This window comes from Castor canadensis, chromosome 16 (genome assembly GCF_047511655.1).
Source record: "Castor canadensis chromosome 16, mCasCan1.hap1v2, whole genome shotgun sequence".
Lineage (NCBI taxonomy): Eukaryota > Metazoa > Chordata > Mammalia > Rodentia > Castoridae > Castor > Castor canadensis.
This window is the reverse complement of record NC_133401.1, coordinates 59,270,455-59,284,267: the sequence shown is the minus strand read 5'-3', so window position 1 is coordinate 59,284,267 and position 13,813 is coordinate 59,270,455. Positions and strand designations below refer to the sequence as shown.

The 13,813-nt window shown below is 45.2% G+C and overlaps 1 protein-coding gene across 2 annotated transcripts in view; it reads right to left on the bottom strand.

Moving 5' to 3' along the window:
* The window catches only part of Glra1 (glycine receptor alpha 1), a 103,687-nt gene that overhangs the window by 34,126 nt on the left and 55,748 nt on the right, over nucleotides 1-13,813 (bottom strand). For both annotated transcript variants that reach the window (XM_074058542.1, XM_074058541.1), the window contains exons 4-5: nucleotides 4,053-4,276; nucleotides 1,023-1,105 (exon numbers count right to left, since the gene is read on the bottom strand). In XM_074058542.1, the coding sequence (XP_073914643.1) occupies nucleotides 1,023-1,105; nucleotides 4,053-4,276 (307 nt within the window). The remainder of the gene's footprint in view (nucleotides 1-1,022; nucleotides 1,106-4,052; nucleotides 4,277-13,813) is intronic.

Here is a 13,813-nt window from a genome sequence, read left to right as displayed (position 1 = left end):
CCTCTCTGAAAGGCGGGCAAACTGATTGAACTGTTTTCCATCCACTCCACAGCCCTTGCACCTCTGTCCCTTCCTTGGCTTGTCCTGGTGGGGGACTCATCACCCTGTGGGGAAGTGTGGTTGACATAGTGTTTTTCTATACCATCCTTTCCCGCCTCCTTTTTTGATCACAGCAGATTTTCCCTTGGGGAAGGTATCTATTACCTGCTCTCTTGGTGGGACTAACTGCTGAGCGGGGGTTAGAGGTGAAATGGTGACCAAGCCAGGCCACCAGATTCTCTGCCCCAGGACCTTGACTCCTAAGAGAAGTAAGGAAGATTTGGAACTGGCTGGTGCTGCTTCCCCCCACAGAGGTGGGGCTCCAAGGAGATGGCCCATTAGTTCATGCCACCTCGTGCTCCTGCTGGGTCACTGTACTTTTAGTTATTCAGACTGGTTTCTGTGTTTGTCATGAAAGAAGTCAGCTACCCTATCTGTCAGAATCCCAGTCCTCCATAATGCTCTCTCCAGTACTCGCTCTCCCATCTTAAGAAATTACTTCTTCTACCACGAGGCTATGGTGTTTCCTATTTGAGGCAGGGTCTTGCTATGTAGTCCAGGCTGGCCTTGAACTTAGAATCCTCTTGCCTCTGCCTCCTTAGTGCTGGGATTACAGGCATGCAACACCATGCACAACTGTTCTATACTAACACACTTCGATCACCTACTTCCCCTGCTGAAGTGAGCACCCCCGTGGGTCCAAGGACCATGACTCACTCCAGCCATTTCCCTCCATTCCTGTGAGCACATTCACAAGGGACATGGAAAAATACCGCTGTGGAGATGCTGCTGATATCAGCGCTTGGGCCTCAGTAATGCAATGGGAGTTATAGCTCTAAGATATTTTCTAAAAGCGACACCCTCATCTAGCACTTTGAGTTATCACAGTGATCTCCCGGGGTCCAGCGATTAGGGAATTTCTGCCAGGCCCACAAGTAAACAGGAGCCTAGTTCTTTAAAGAGGATTCATGCAAGGGACTCACAGCTTTCCAGTTGCATGATACATGTCTGGACGTCCATGGGGAAATTCTTCAAGTCCATGGGGCAGGCCAGTGTCAGGGTGATTCTGGGAAGAAAGGGGAGTTGAATGATGCTGAGTCCACACTGAGGGAAGGCTGGGCCTCCATTCTAGTTACCAGCAGAAAATCAGTCGTCCAGGATTGGGAAGGGGGCAGGGAGCTAGGGCTTACTGAATACGTTCATGTACATTCCCAAGTTCCTGATATGGAAATGGAGGCTCAGAGAGGGAGGTAGGGCTTCCTAAAGTCACACAGAGTCAGAGCAACTCCTGGGTCTGGCTGCTAGAGACCAGTTTTTAGCAGGTTGCCTGGAGGCCAGGGGCTGCCCTATCTCTGTTTGTCTGAAGATCCTTCAGGTGGACCTGTCGAGCTGCCCAGGCCTGAGGCATGCCCTGGCCCCAGCAGCATGCATGTGGTTAGTGGCTGACTTCCTTCATAATTAGGACCCCTTGGAAGTGAGTTCAGAGAGGCTCCCTGCCTGCCTGGTGTTCACATGCAGCTGACTCACATCTGTGGGCTCATGCTGGGGGTGGTAAAAAGTGATGGGTTCCCCACAATTCTGGGCTAGCTATTTATTTTGGGTTGTTCAACCTGTGTAACAGGAGCCTGAGGGAGTGCATTCAGCAATGTTGGAGGCCTGACGCTCAGCCTGGGATTCAAGGCTCCAGCTTGAAAGGCTTTGCCTACATCAAAGTGCACAATGCAGGGAGTGGAGAAGAAAGGCAGTCAGACCATCAGGCCTCATCTGACAGGTGGGACAGACATGCCAAGCGGGATAGGCTGGGACCTAACCAAGGTCACACAGCAAGAAGATGGCCCAGTCAGGATTCAAGTCCATGTCTCCTAGCCTTTGAATTCTGAGTCCTACACGGGTTGACTCCTGTGCTTGTCCTGGGACAGCCCCATACCTGAGGTAGCCAATTGGAGAGGTCTTAGTAGAACCTAGTGGCCACCCTTCAGCTGTACATGACAAGGCTCACGGCCCTTTGTGGACTTCTCTCCAGCTCATACCCACAGCTCTTCCTGTGTCCCCTTTAAGTGCAAACCAGAAGTGGGAGGGGAAAAAAAGCAGGGGAAGGAGAAGGGATTCTGAGAAGGGGACAAGTGAAGGCACTGAGGTTCTTAAGATAAAAGCTCCAAAGTGGGGCAACTGTCACACTGGGTTAATTTCCTGAAGTTGAATGACCTTGCGAACATCACTTTCTGTCTTGTCATACTGCACTGGGACTTAGCTTCCTGGCCATGTGAAACTAGCCTGGCAGCAGCAAGCGGAGTGGCCTCTCCCTGCCTCCAGCAAGACCTTGGTGGCCATTTTCTGCCATTGTCTCCTCATCTAGGTGTTTTGGTAGGGCAGGAACTTCTGGTTGGTTCCTCAATCCACCTATCAGTGGTGAAGGTTCCAGGCCCCTTCCCCAGCCTGCACTCGTGGGAATCTGAGCCCAGCCACACCTGAGAGTCAGGATAGGCAAGCCTCTTCCACTGATCTGGACTCATCTTCTAATGGGAGTGAGATTTCCTCTCCTGAGGAACTGAATGGTAGATGGGCATTTAGCACCAGTGTCTTTTTAAGCTCTTTAAAAACATTCATCCAGCCGGAGGCGTGGCTCAAGTGGTGGAGTGCCTGCCTGCCTAACAAACATGAAGCCCTGAATCCAAACCCCAGTACTGCCTCCCCACTCCAACACACACACACAAAGCAGCTGCTGGGGGTGGGTGACTCAAGTGGTAGAGTGCCTGTTTAGCAAGCCTGAGTTCAAACCCCAGTGCTGCCAAATACAAAAGAGAAAAAAAAATCCATCTATCAGGGAGCAGGTGGCTTGTAATCCTAGTTTCTTAGGAGGTTGAGTTGGGAAGGATCAAGGTTGGAGGCTATGCCAGACGAAAAGTTCAGACCCCATGTCAATGGAAAAGAACTGGGAGTAGTGGCACTCACCTGCCATCCCAGCTATGGCAGAAAGCATAAAATAGGAGGATGACTCCCATTCCAGGTCAGTGTGGGCAAAAAGCAAGACCCTACCTCCAAAACAACTGTAGCAAAAAAAAGACTAGAGGCATGGGTCAAGTGGTAGAGTGCCTGCATAGCAAGTGCAAGGCCCTGAGTTCAAAATCCCAGGACAACTAAACGAACAAAAAAAACCATTCATCCATTCATCACGTATTTGGGTAGCTATTGAGTGCTGTGGCCGTTCTGGGGGTTTTGAGATGATGTCAGATCCATGCCCACACTGAGGAGAATGTAGGCTCTGCTGCTTACTAACTGTGGGGCTTTGGCCAGTTCCTTACATGTTCAGATTCCCTCTTGTCTAAGGTACAAAGTGGGCATAAGCAAGCCTACTTTACAGAGCTGTCTAAAGGGCTGATATAATATAGGATGAGTAAATCCTCAGTGGATGGAGGCTGTTGTGAGTGCATGTGAAAGGCCATTTCTTTGCCTCTTAGACATTGGCCATTGTCCCCATGCCCTGGGGGAGGAGATTAGGGAGTAAGTGGGGAGAGTGGCAGGACATTCTGAAAGCTTTGCCCCTAAACACTGTAGGATACCCCACAGTTGGGGCAGGGGTTCCATCTCCCAGACTCAATGCAAGGCATGTGGGGTACCAGGAGTTTATGGGGGGAAGCCTGGTTTAGCCTCCTGAGCAGTGGCATGCCCCTGGCAGTCCCATTACCCTAAATTTGCTTTGACTTTCCAGGCTCTTGGTCACCATGTTTGAATACTCTGTCTTGTATTGTGGTGAAATGCTGGGTAGCTTAAACTCCCCCTTCCCTAGGATGCCTCCCCTTGGTTATAGATGACCACTTGCTCCCAGGACTCCCCGTGGTGTTTTATTCTTTCTTGCTGGGTGTGAGTTACAGAGCAGGGTCGGTCTACACTGCATAGGTATCAGGTGCAAGGTCTGTTCCGGCTGCTTGGTCCCCCACTTAGTGTCTGCTCCCAGAAGGCAGTGGGGCAAGGCACTTTCTGAGGAGGGAGGGGCGAAGCTGTCTAGAACTCACCTGATGCTGTAGAGGACATTCCCATTCCGGGAGATTCTTAGCAGTTTGTTGTCTGTGGTGATCTCATGAAAGTGAGCCCCCTTCTCATTGGCAAAGAACAGATCAGGTTTCCAGATGGAATCCAACATGGATGGGTCCAGGTCCAGAGAGTCATCTGGGTATTCATTGTAGGCCAGACGGGGGTCATTCCACTGTTGCCGCAGAAAGATGTTGACCCTATAGTCCTACAGCAGAGAGACAGGAGGCGGGGGCAGGGTTAGGCTCTGACATGCCAACTCTCTGAGGGCCCAGGTGCTTTTGGCCAGTGCACCCCAAAACCCCTCCTGGAGGAGGTTGAGTGTAGTTGTACCTCATGTGGTGATGAGATGTAGAGTCTGCATCAGGCACCACATTACCCCTGATGATCCTCTCAATGCCTTGGCTAAGTACACTACTCTAAGATTAGGTTATTTAAATGTTATTCTTTTTTTTTGAAGAAAATTTTAAATAAAGTTTAAAGACTAGTTTAATATATATGTTTTCATCATTCTATTAATAGTTGTCTTGTTTGTTCCATGAGTTTTTTTTTTTTTAAAGATGGGTTCTCACTGTCTAGCCTTGAACTTGAGATCCTCCTGCCTCAGTCTCCCAAGTGCTGGTATTACAGGCATGTGTCACTACACTAGACAGCTTTGTGTTTTTTAGATAAGAGAAATAATATCTTTTTCATCATCAAGCCAATGATATAGCTATTCTTATAACTGTAAGAATTTCTGATCTAGATAGACAAAAGGAATAAAAGGAAAAAGGAAAAGCTGATGTCTGAGTAGTCTGCCTGAAGATAACAACTCCCAAGCAGTGAAGGAAAGATGGGTAAGAATTCTAGAGTGTTCTGCTGACCTTAGAGTTCATACCACTCTGTTTTAATACCAGCCTTCTATAACCTTCTAGGGCCAGGTGTTAATGACTTGGGAAGGTTTAATAGATGTTGTGGGGTCACATCTTCCTGGCTTCTAAAGGCAGTGATAAGTTCGTGTTTCTCTGATGAAATTACAGTGTACTTATTCTACTGGCAGACTGGCTCAAGTGGTAGAGCACTTGCCTAGCAAGTGTGAGGCCCAGAGTTCAACTCCCCCCCCCCCAAAAAAAAAACCATAAAAAGAAATAGCCCATAAAAACAGAAATATTTCATCAGGAAAGGTTTTATTTTGTTACAGAGGAATTATGAACCTGATGTCCAGCGATACTGTAGCACTTCAAGTAGAATTTGGGTATATTTGTGTTTCAAAAGGAAGAAGGGCATAGCTTCTGTGTCAGAGTCCCAAAAAAAGCCTGTTCCCCTAAAGATGAATGACCTCATTCAAGCCTGACTTTGCATGCTTTCCTTCAAGAAATAATGTCCACGCCTGAGGGCCAGCTATTTTTCCTTCCCTGAAGTACTGTATAAATGATGCCATGTAACATTTTTTGGGGGTGCTTTTTCTAAACCTTCATTAGTCAGCCGATCTGTCATCAATAGGGGTGAACTAAAACAACCTTCCCATGCTCACCCTCCCCCTACCCGATTCCTCCCATGGCACATGCCTTGTTCTGTCTGTGGTAGAAATATCAATAGCTCCAATAGCTATTCCAAGGTATTTTATAGGATTTTTCTATAATTTAATTGAAGCCTCTCCCTCCAGCTCCGTAGAAAGTGGCATTTGAGCTCACAATCTCCTATCTAGTAAGTCCCGTGGTGGAGGGGGAGGAAGTTCAGGCCAGGCCTGTGATGTTGGTTCTTTGTTTATCTGCTGATGATAATGGATGGTTCCAAACCTGGCCTCTTCTCCTTCTGATCTTATGTGGAGTGTGTGTGTTAGTTACTATGACGAGGCACTGGGAAAGTCACATAAAAGTGAACAGACTATGAATAGTTGGGCTAAAATACCCTTCAGTCCCCAGTCCCCAGCTCTACTTTTGATGTTCTTGCCAGTGACACGTTGAAACTGTTTATGTAGCTGGAAGGAAGAAAAGAAAGTGACATTTCTTAAAATGGTCTGGTAGGCACCAGGCACCAGTCTAGATACTGTCACATATATTTAATTGTCACGAAAGCCCTGCAAGCAAACATCCAGATTCCCACAGTGAGGGGAAGGGAACAGGCATGCAAAGGCTGAGGACCGTGTTCACCCACAGGCCTGGGCTGGGGATTTGCTGGGCTCACCCTCTAGGGAGCACTTAGCATTTTGCCATGGGTGCAGGGGGTCAGGCCTGTGCTGTGGGTGCTCTGTCCTTATTGCCTAGGCACAGTCTGCCCCTCAGCTTAAGCCTTATCTCCTGCAGGGGCCTTGCTGTCCCCAGCTATCCCTGAGCTTTCTTATGTCCCAGCAAGACAGAGTCACCAGAAACGTTGAACAGACCCTTCCTCACTGTGTGCATCTTACCTCCTCAACTCTATGGGCAACAGTTTGAAAGGATGAAGCCCATCTTCTGTTTATCTTGCACTGTTCCACCTGTCCTCTTAGCCAGTGCACCTACCAGTGACCCAGCACAGAAAGAGGAGTAGGCAAAGCCAGATAAAGCTGGAGAGACTAAGATCCAGAGGATGAAGGCATTTTCTGAGGTCACACAGCAATTCAGTAGAGTACCTGGAATTAGTACCTGGCTCTGTGTTTCTGGGTCTCACTGTCAGAGGACACGAGGCTACATGATCTCTAAGAGCCCCTCCAACTCTAACAGCTGAGTGTAATTCGCTTTATTTTTTCCAGTGACATTTAAATGAGTGTCTATTAAGTGACAGGCATTGTCCTAGGTACTAGGGAATCAGCAGAGAACAAGAAAGGTACATTTGTTTACTGAGCTGCAGAGCCTACTATGTAATGTTTGCACCACACTGAGGTCAGGCTCCGGCAGGGGCTATGTCCAGGGTGTAGGGAATGCAGACAGCAGGTGTTCTCCACTTAGGCTTGGGAATGGAGATCAGAGAAGACTCTGGGAAGAAGAGATATTTAAATTGAGACCAAATATGATTGAGCCAACAAGGAAAAGCATTTGGACAGTTGGAAGTGCCTTGTGAAGGTCCAGATGCAAAGCAGGAGGATAGTACTCTGGGGAGAAGGGCAAGAAAATGAAACAGGAGAAGTGGGAAGAAGTAGGGTCTTATAAGCCATCTTGAAGAACCTGGACTTTACTGTGACAGTACGCCAAGCCTTGGAAGAATTTTAAGTAGGGATGGACATTATGACATTTGCATTTTATTGTTGATATTTTAAAATGCTTTATTTTTTCTTATTGTGAGGTAATGCATATTAACTGTAAAAAATATACCTCATTTAAAAGAAGAAAAAAAAAACCTGTAGGTGTCATTATAAAATGACTAATGAAAGGTAGAGCCAGAAACCTAGAGAAGGGATTCCTGTGTTCTGAGGTGGCTGTGCTCCAGGGCAGCCACAGCTCCTCCCCTCCGCAGCTACCACCCAAACAAGCCACCACCATTGATTTCCTCCTCCCAAGTTGGTAAACAGCAGTTGAAAATGCAGCTCAGAAGAGATCAATGTAATTGCTATAATAGGCTGAAAGCTAAATGCTCTTTTGCTTACTTAGCCTCATACTTCTGTTGGCTGGTGTTCGACATGCTGGGAGTCCCATGTTCAAGTTCAGGGGCCAGAGGAGCAACATTTAAATTCTCCATCCCAGAACCTCAAGTTTCTAGGTGTCAAACTAGCAGACGGGATTTCTGGAGTTCTAGTCCAACGGTCTTCACCATCCACTCACCCAGTTCATGTCTGAGATTCCCTAGTTTCTGGTAACTGGGCTTCCTGGCTCATAAGACCAAGAAGAACATTAACTCATTCATTCATTCATTCATTATTCATTTCATTGCACAGACAGTTAATGGGGGGTGTCTATGTATCATCTGCAGTTGGATCTGTTCCCCCCATTCCCACCCCTCCTGTGTCTAATTTCAGATTCTAACTTCTAAAAAACTCCTCTAAATTCAATATTAGGAGCATGAAATGTCTTCACAGGAAAGAGCAAAGAGTCTGTGAGAGTGTTGGTGGGGAAGGGAAGTAGAAGGCAAGGGGCCTTCCACACCCAGAGCCAGGAGACATGGCATCAACAGTGGACAAAAGGACTAGGTTCGTATGCCTTGTTTTTGTTTTTGTTTTCATATGCCTTGTCTGTTTTTTGAGATAGGGTCTTGCTATGTAGCCTATGCTGAATTCGAAGTTATGATTCTCCTTCCTTGACCTCCCAAGTGCTGAGATTGCAGGCATGAGCCATCAAACATGGCAGAGGCCTTTCAAACTCTCATATTCCAGCTCTGAATGGGTTGCCTCTTCTCTAAACTCAATCTAACATTCATAGGCTGAGTTGGAGGGCATTGAGGTGTAGCAGAAAGTCTTGGATTCTTACACTCTAGCAAGCAAGGTTAAATTTGGTCACATATATCTCTCAAGTCATAGAGATTACTTCCACCTGGTCTGGGTGGACTTGGAATGCTTTCAGAGTATGAGACAGTCCCTTTAAGTTTGTTTCCTCCTCGTGAAGTTACCATGTCTGGTTTCGCTGGAATAGACGCCAGTGGTATGTGAGGACAGTGGTGATGGGTAAAGGCTTAGAGCAGGACAGGACTCACAGACTGGGGCCACAGCCTTGGAGTATTTAGGGCTAGGATGTGGAGAGAGAATCTCATATGAACAAACTAACATAAGCAAGGCTCCTGAGAGGTTCAGGTGAGCTCCACCACTAGCAGCATACATCCTACAGTTCCTTTTACTGAGAAGTTACAATGTACCAGGCATTGCGTCTAAGTATGCCACACATCCCAGCTTATTTTTATACTTAAAATTATCCTATGGCATAGCTATTTTCAACCTAACTTCTTTCTTTCTTTTTTTTTGAGGTACTGGGGTTTGAACTCAGGGTCTAGCCCTTTTTTGTTGTGAAGGATTTTTTTTGAAATAGGGTCTTGCAAACTATTTGCCTAGGCTGGCTTTGAACTGCAATCCTCCTGATTTCTGCCTCATGAGTAGCTAGGATTCAGGTGTGAGCCCTGCTTAACCTAATTTTATAGATGAAGAAAGCTCGAGGAAATAAGTACTTTTTCTAAAACACCACCACCAACAAATGTTGGTGAGGATGTGGGGAAAAAGCAACCCTCATATACTGCTGGTGGGAATGTAAGCTAGTGCAACCACTCTGGAAAACTATATGGAGGCTTCTTAAAAAACTAATCATAGATCTGCCATATGATCCAGCAATCCTACTCCTAGGGATATACCCAAAGGAATGTGACACAGGTTACTCCAGAGGCACCTTTCACCCATGTTTATTGCAGCACTATTCACAATAGATCTGCCATATGATCCAGCAATCCTACTCCTAGGGATATACCCAATGGAATGCGTCTCAGGTTACTCCAGAGTAACCCATGCACACCTGCACACCCATGTTTATTGCAACACTATTCACAATAGCCAAGCTATGGAAACAGCCAAGATGCCCCACTACTGATGAATGGATTAAGAAAATGTGGTATTTATACACAATGAAGTTTTACTCAGCCATGAAGAAGAATGAAATCTTGTCATTTGCAGGTAAATGGATGAAACTAGAGAACATCATCTTAAGTGAAGTTAGCCAGGCTCAGAAAACCAAAAATCGTATGTTCTCCCTCAGATGTGGACTTTAGATCTAAAACAAATGCAGTAATATTATTGGACATGGATCACACGCTAAGGGGAGAACACATACAGGAGTAATAGGGAAAGGTAGGAAACCCAAAATTTGAAAGTGTTTAATGTCCCCACTGCAGAGGAGCTAATACAGTAACCTTAAAATGACAAGAGGTCAATATGGGAAGGTGACCGGAAAGTACTGAAGAGGTCTGGGAGAGATGGATCAATTCAGGTTATAATATACTTGTGCAAGGAAGCAATGCTAGGAATCTCTCTGTATAGCTATCCTTATCTCAACTAGCAAAAACACTGTCTTTCTTATTATTGCTTATGTCTACTCTTCAACAAAATTGGAGAAAAGGGCAGAACAGATTCTGCCTGGAAGCGAGGAGGATGGGGGGAAAAGGAGGAGGTGGGGAGGCAGCGGGGAGAAATGGCCCAAACAATGTATGCACATTTGAATAAATGAATAAAGAAAGAAAAAGTACTTTTTCTAAATCACAAAGTTTGTGAACAGAGTGGAGAGGCTGGAGTTCAAACTTTATTTATTTGATTTTATAAGATTCATGCTCTTATTAGGTAAGAGAAAGACTTTAAAGGCATGCAAATAGGACATGAGAAGACGAATGCTCCATGTTTGCACATGTAGGATCCTATACGTAGAAAAACCTGAAGACTCCACCAAAAGACTGTTAAAACTGATCGATGAATTTGGTAAAGTAACAGGATACAAAATCAATATGCGAAACGCAGTAGTTTTCCAACACAACAATAATGAATTTGCAGAGAAAGAAAAAAGGAAACAATCCCATTCACAATAGCTACACACAGACACACCTAAATAAGGATGTGAAAGACCCTGACAATGAAAATTGTAATGAAAACTGAAAGAGCTCCCAGGTTCATAGATTGGAAGAATTAATATTGTTAAAATGTACATGCTACTCAAAGTGACCTATAGGTTTAAAAAGCAACCCCCATCAGTGCCAATGGCATTCTTAACAGAACTAGAAAAAGCAATCCTACAGTTCACACGGAAACACAAAGGACCCTGAACAGCCAAAACAATCTTGAGTAGAAAGAGCAAAGTTGGAGTCAGTCATCACAACACCTGATTTGAAGACCCCTGCAGAGCCATAGTGACAAAGACAGTAGGGGATTGGCATAAAAACAGACACAAAGAACAAGGGAGCAGTATAGAGAATGCCAAAATAAATCCACACATTTTCCATTAGCTAATTCTTGACAAAGTTGTCAAAAACGTAGAGAAAGAGAAGACTTGATTTCTTGGGGGAAGGAGGATGAAGGTTTTTTTTTGTTTGTTTTTTTGGGTTTTTTTTTGGCAGTACTGGGGTTTGAATTCAGGGTCTCATGCTTCCTAGGTAGGTGCTCTATTGCTTGAGCCACACCTCCAGTCTTTTTTTGCTTTAGTTATTTTTCAGATAGGGTCTGAGAATCAGATAGCGATTCTCCTACTTAATGCCTCCCTCATTACAGCTGTGAGCCACTATGCCGGCTTATTTATTGAGATGGAGGTCTCCCTAACTTTGTGCCCTGGCTGGCCTCAAACTGTGAGCCTCCTGACCTCTGCCTCCTGAGTAGCTGGTATTGCAGGTATGTGCCACCATGCCCAGCAGAACAGCCTCTTTAACAAATGGTGCTGGGAAAACTGGCCATCCACATGTAGGAGACTGAAACTAGATCCCTATCTCTTACACTATACAAAAGTAAATTCAAACAGATCAAGGACCTTCATGCAAGACCTGAAGCTGAAATTATTAGAGGAAAACATAAAGGAAGCACTTCAAGATGTTGGTACAGGTGATAATTTTCTTGATAGGACTCTAAAAGCATGGGAAACAAAAGCTAGAATTGACAAATGGGATAGCATCAAATAAAAAAAAAAACCTGCATAGCAAAGGAAACCTTTGTCAGAATGAGAGGCAGCCTACAGAATGGAAGAAAACCTTTGCCAGCCACTCATATGAAAGAGGATTAATATCCAGGATCTATGAAGAACCCAAAAAATTAATAAAAAACAAGTAATTCAATTAAAAATGGGCAAATGATTTGAATAGACACTTCTTAAAAGAAGAAATGCAAATGTCCAGTAAATGTATGAAAAATTGCTTAACATCAATGGCAATCAGGGAAACACATTGAAAGCACATTGAGAGTCTATCTCACCCCAAATGGAATGGCTGTCACCAAAGAAAACACAAACGGTGGTGAGGATGCAGGATGAAAGGAACCCTTATACAGTGCAGGCGGGGATGTAAAGCAGTACAGACACTTTGGTTTTGTTTGATCTGTTTTGAGACAGGGCCTCGCTATGTAGTCCAGGCTGGCCTTGAACTCATGATCCTCTTGCCTCAGCCTCCCAAGTGCTGGGATTAGAGGCGTGTAACACCACACTTAGCTTAGTACAGCCACCATAGAAATCAGTATGGAAGGTCCTCAGAAAACTAAAATGAACATTACTGTATGATGCAACTATCCCACTCTTGATTATACATCCAAGAGAAACCAAGTCAATGTACGAAAGAGACCCCTGGACACCCATGTTTATCACGGCACTGTTAATAATAACTAAGATATAGAGTCAGCCTAGGTGCCCACTTACAGATGAAAGGATAAACAGAATATGGCATATATACCCAATGGAGTATTATTCAGCCATAAAGAAGAATGAAATTTTGTCATTTCCAGCAAAATGAATGGAATTGGAGGATATTATGTTAAGTGAGGTAAATGAGACACAGAAAGACAAGTATTGCATGTTTTCTCTTATACACAGAAACTAAAAACAAAACAAAGATGAAGAGGGTTACAAGTGAGGAGGGTGTAGGGAGGATGGGGGTGGGGAGAAGAAGATAGAAGGTGGACGGCTGTGATCAACACATGATGTATGCACATATGGAAATATCACAGTAAATCCTATTCATTTGTAAAATTAATCTGTGTTGATTATAATAAAAAGAAATTTCACGCTCTCAGCCACAAAGCGGTGATAAAATTGTAGAACAAATCATTTGAGCCTTTGGATGTTCTTAACTGCGGGCCGGGGTGGGGGTTGGCTTGTCCTCTGTGGGCATCACTGAAGGCTAAACAGCGGAGTTGTGTCACAGTTGGACTTGGAGATCACCATGATGGGCCCGAGCATAGGGTGTTGAAAGTGAGAGAAAACAGAGCTGGTTTGAGGCTCTTTGACAGTCCCTTTGAGGGGTAAGAAAGATCTGAACCGAGAAGGCAGGGATGGAGAGACCACCTTCATCATTTGTGTCATTAACTATTACAGCTAGAAAGAACCTTGGAGCCTTCTGTCTCAACTCCATTTTACATAAGGCCCAGAGAAGCTATGCAACTTTCCCAGGGCCCCACAGCAATTCAATGACTAAGGCAGGACTTATATGCAGTAATTTTGACTCCTATCTCACGTCTTTTCCTATCTGTGTTGTATGCCCTGGACATTAGCCCCAAAGCCAGAAGGAGAAGAACCCAGTTGAATCTACCAGAAGGCAGGCTTTGCTTCCCTGGAGAAGCTCTAGCCTGGGCTTGGCTCAACAGGGTTTTGGATTAAGATGCCAGAGAACCCAAATAGTCTGGCAGACAGGGGTGGGGCCCATTCAGAGGTGATGCTTAGGTGTGGTTTGTGAGTTGCTGCTTCTTTTCTCACCTGCTGCCCTTCTCACACACTTCCCCTCTGCAAAGACCATAGAATGAAAGAGTCACAAAAGTTTTCTGCCAGTCTGACAAGAGGTAGGCTCCTTCATCAACCTCATGATCCCTGAGCATGAAGACCGACCTCAGCTGGCATGGGCAGTGTTTATGGGACTCCAGCTGATGGCAGGTGCCACGCTAAGTGCTTTACAGGAAGCTTCTCACCACCTTCTCTTGGTGTCACTATTTCATGGGCAGACTGAAGCTTGGGGACAGTAAGTGCTTTGTCTAAATCGAGTGACAAAGCTGAGACTCTACTCCAGGACAGTTTGACTCCAAAGTCCTACACTTTTTTTTTTCAGTACTGTGGTTTGGACTCAGGGCCTCATGCTTGCTAGGCAGGTGCTCTACCACTTGAGTCACTCTGTCAGCCCTGTTTTGTTTTAGGTTTTTTTCCTAGAT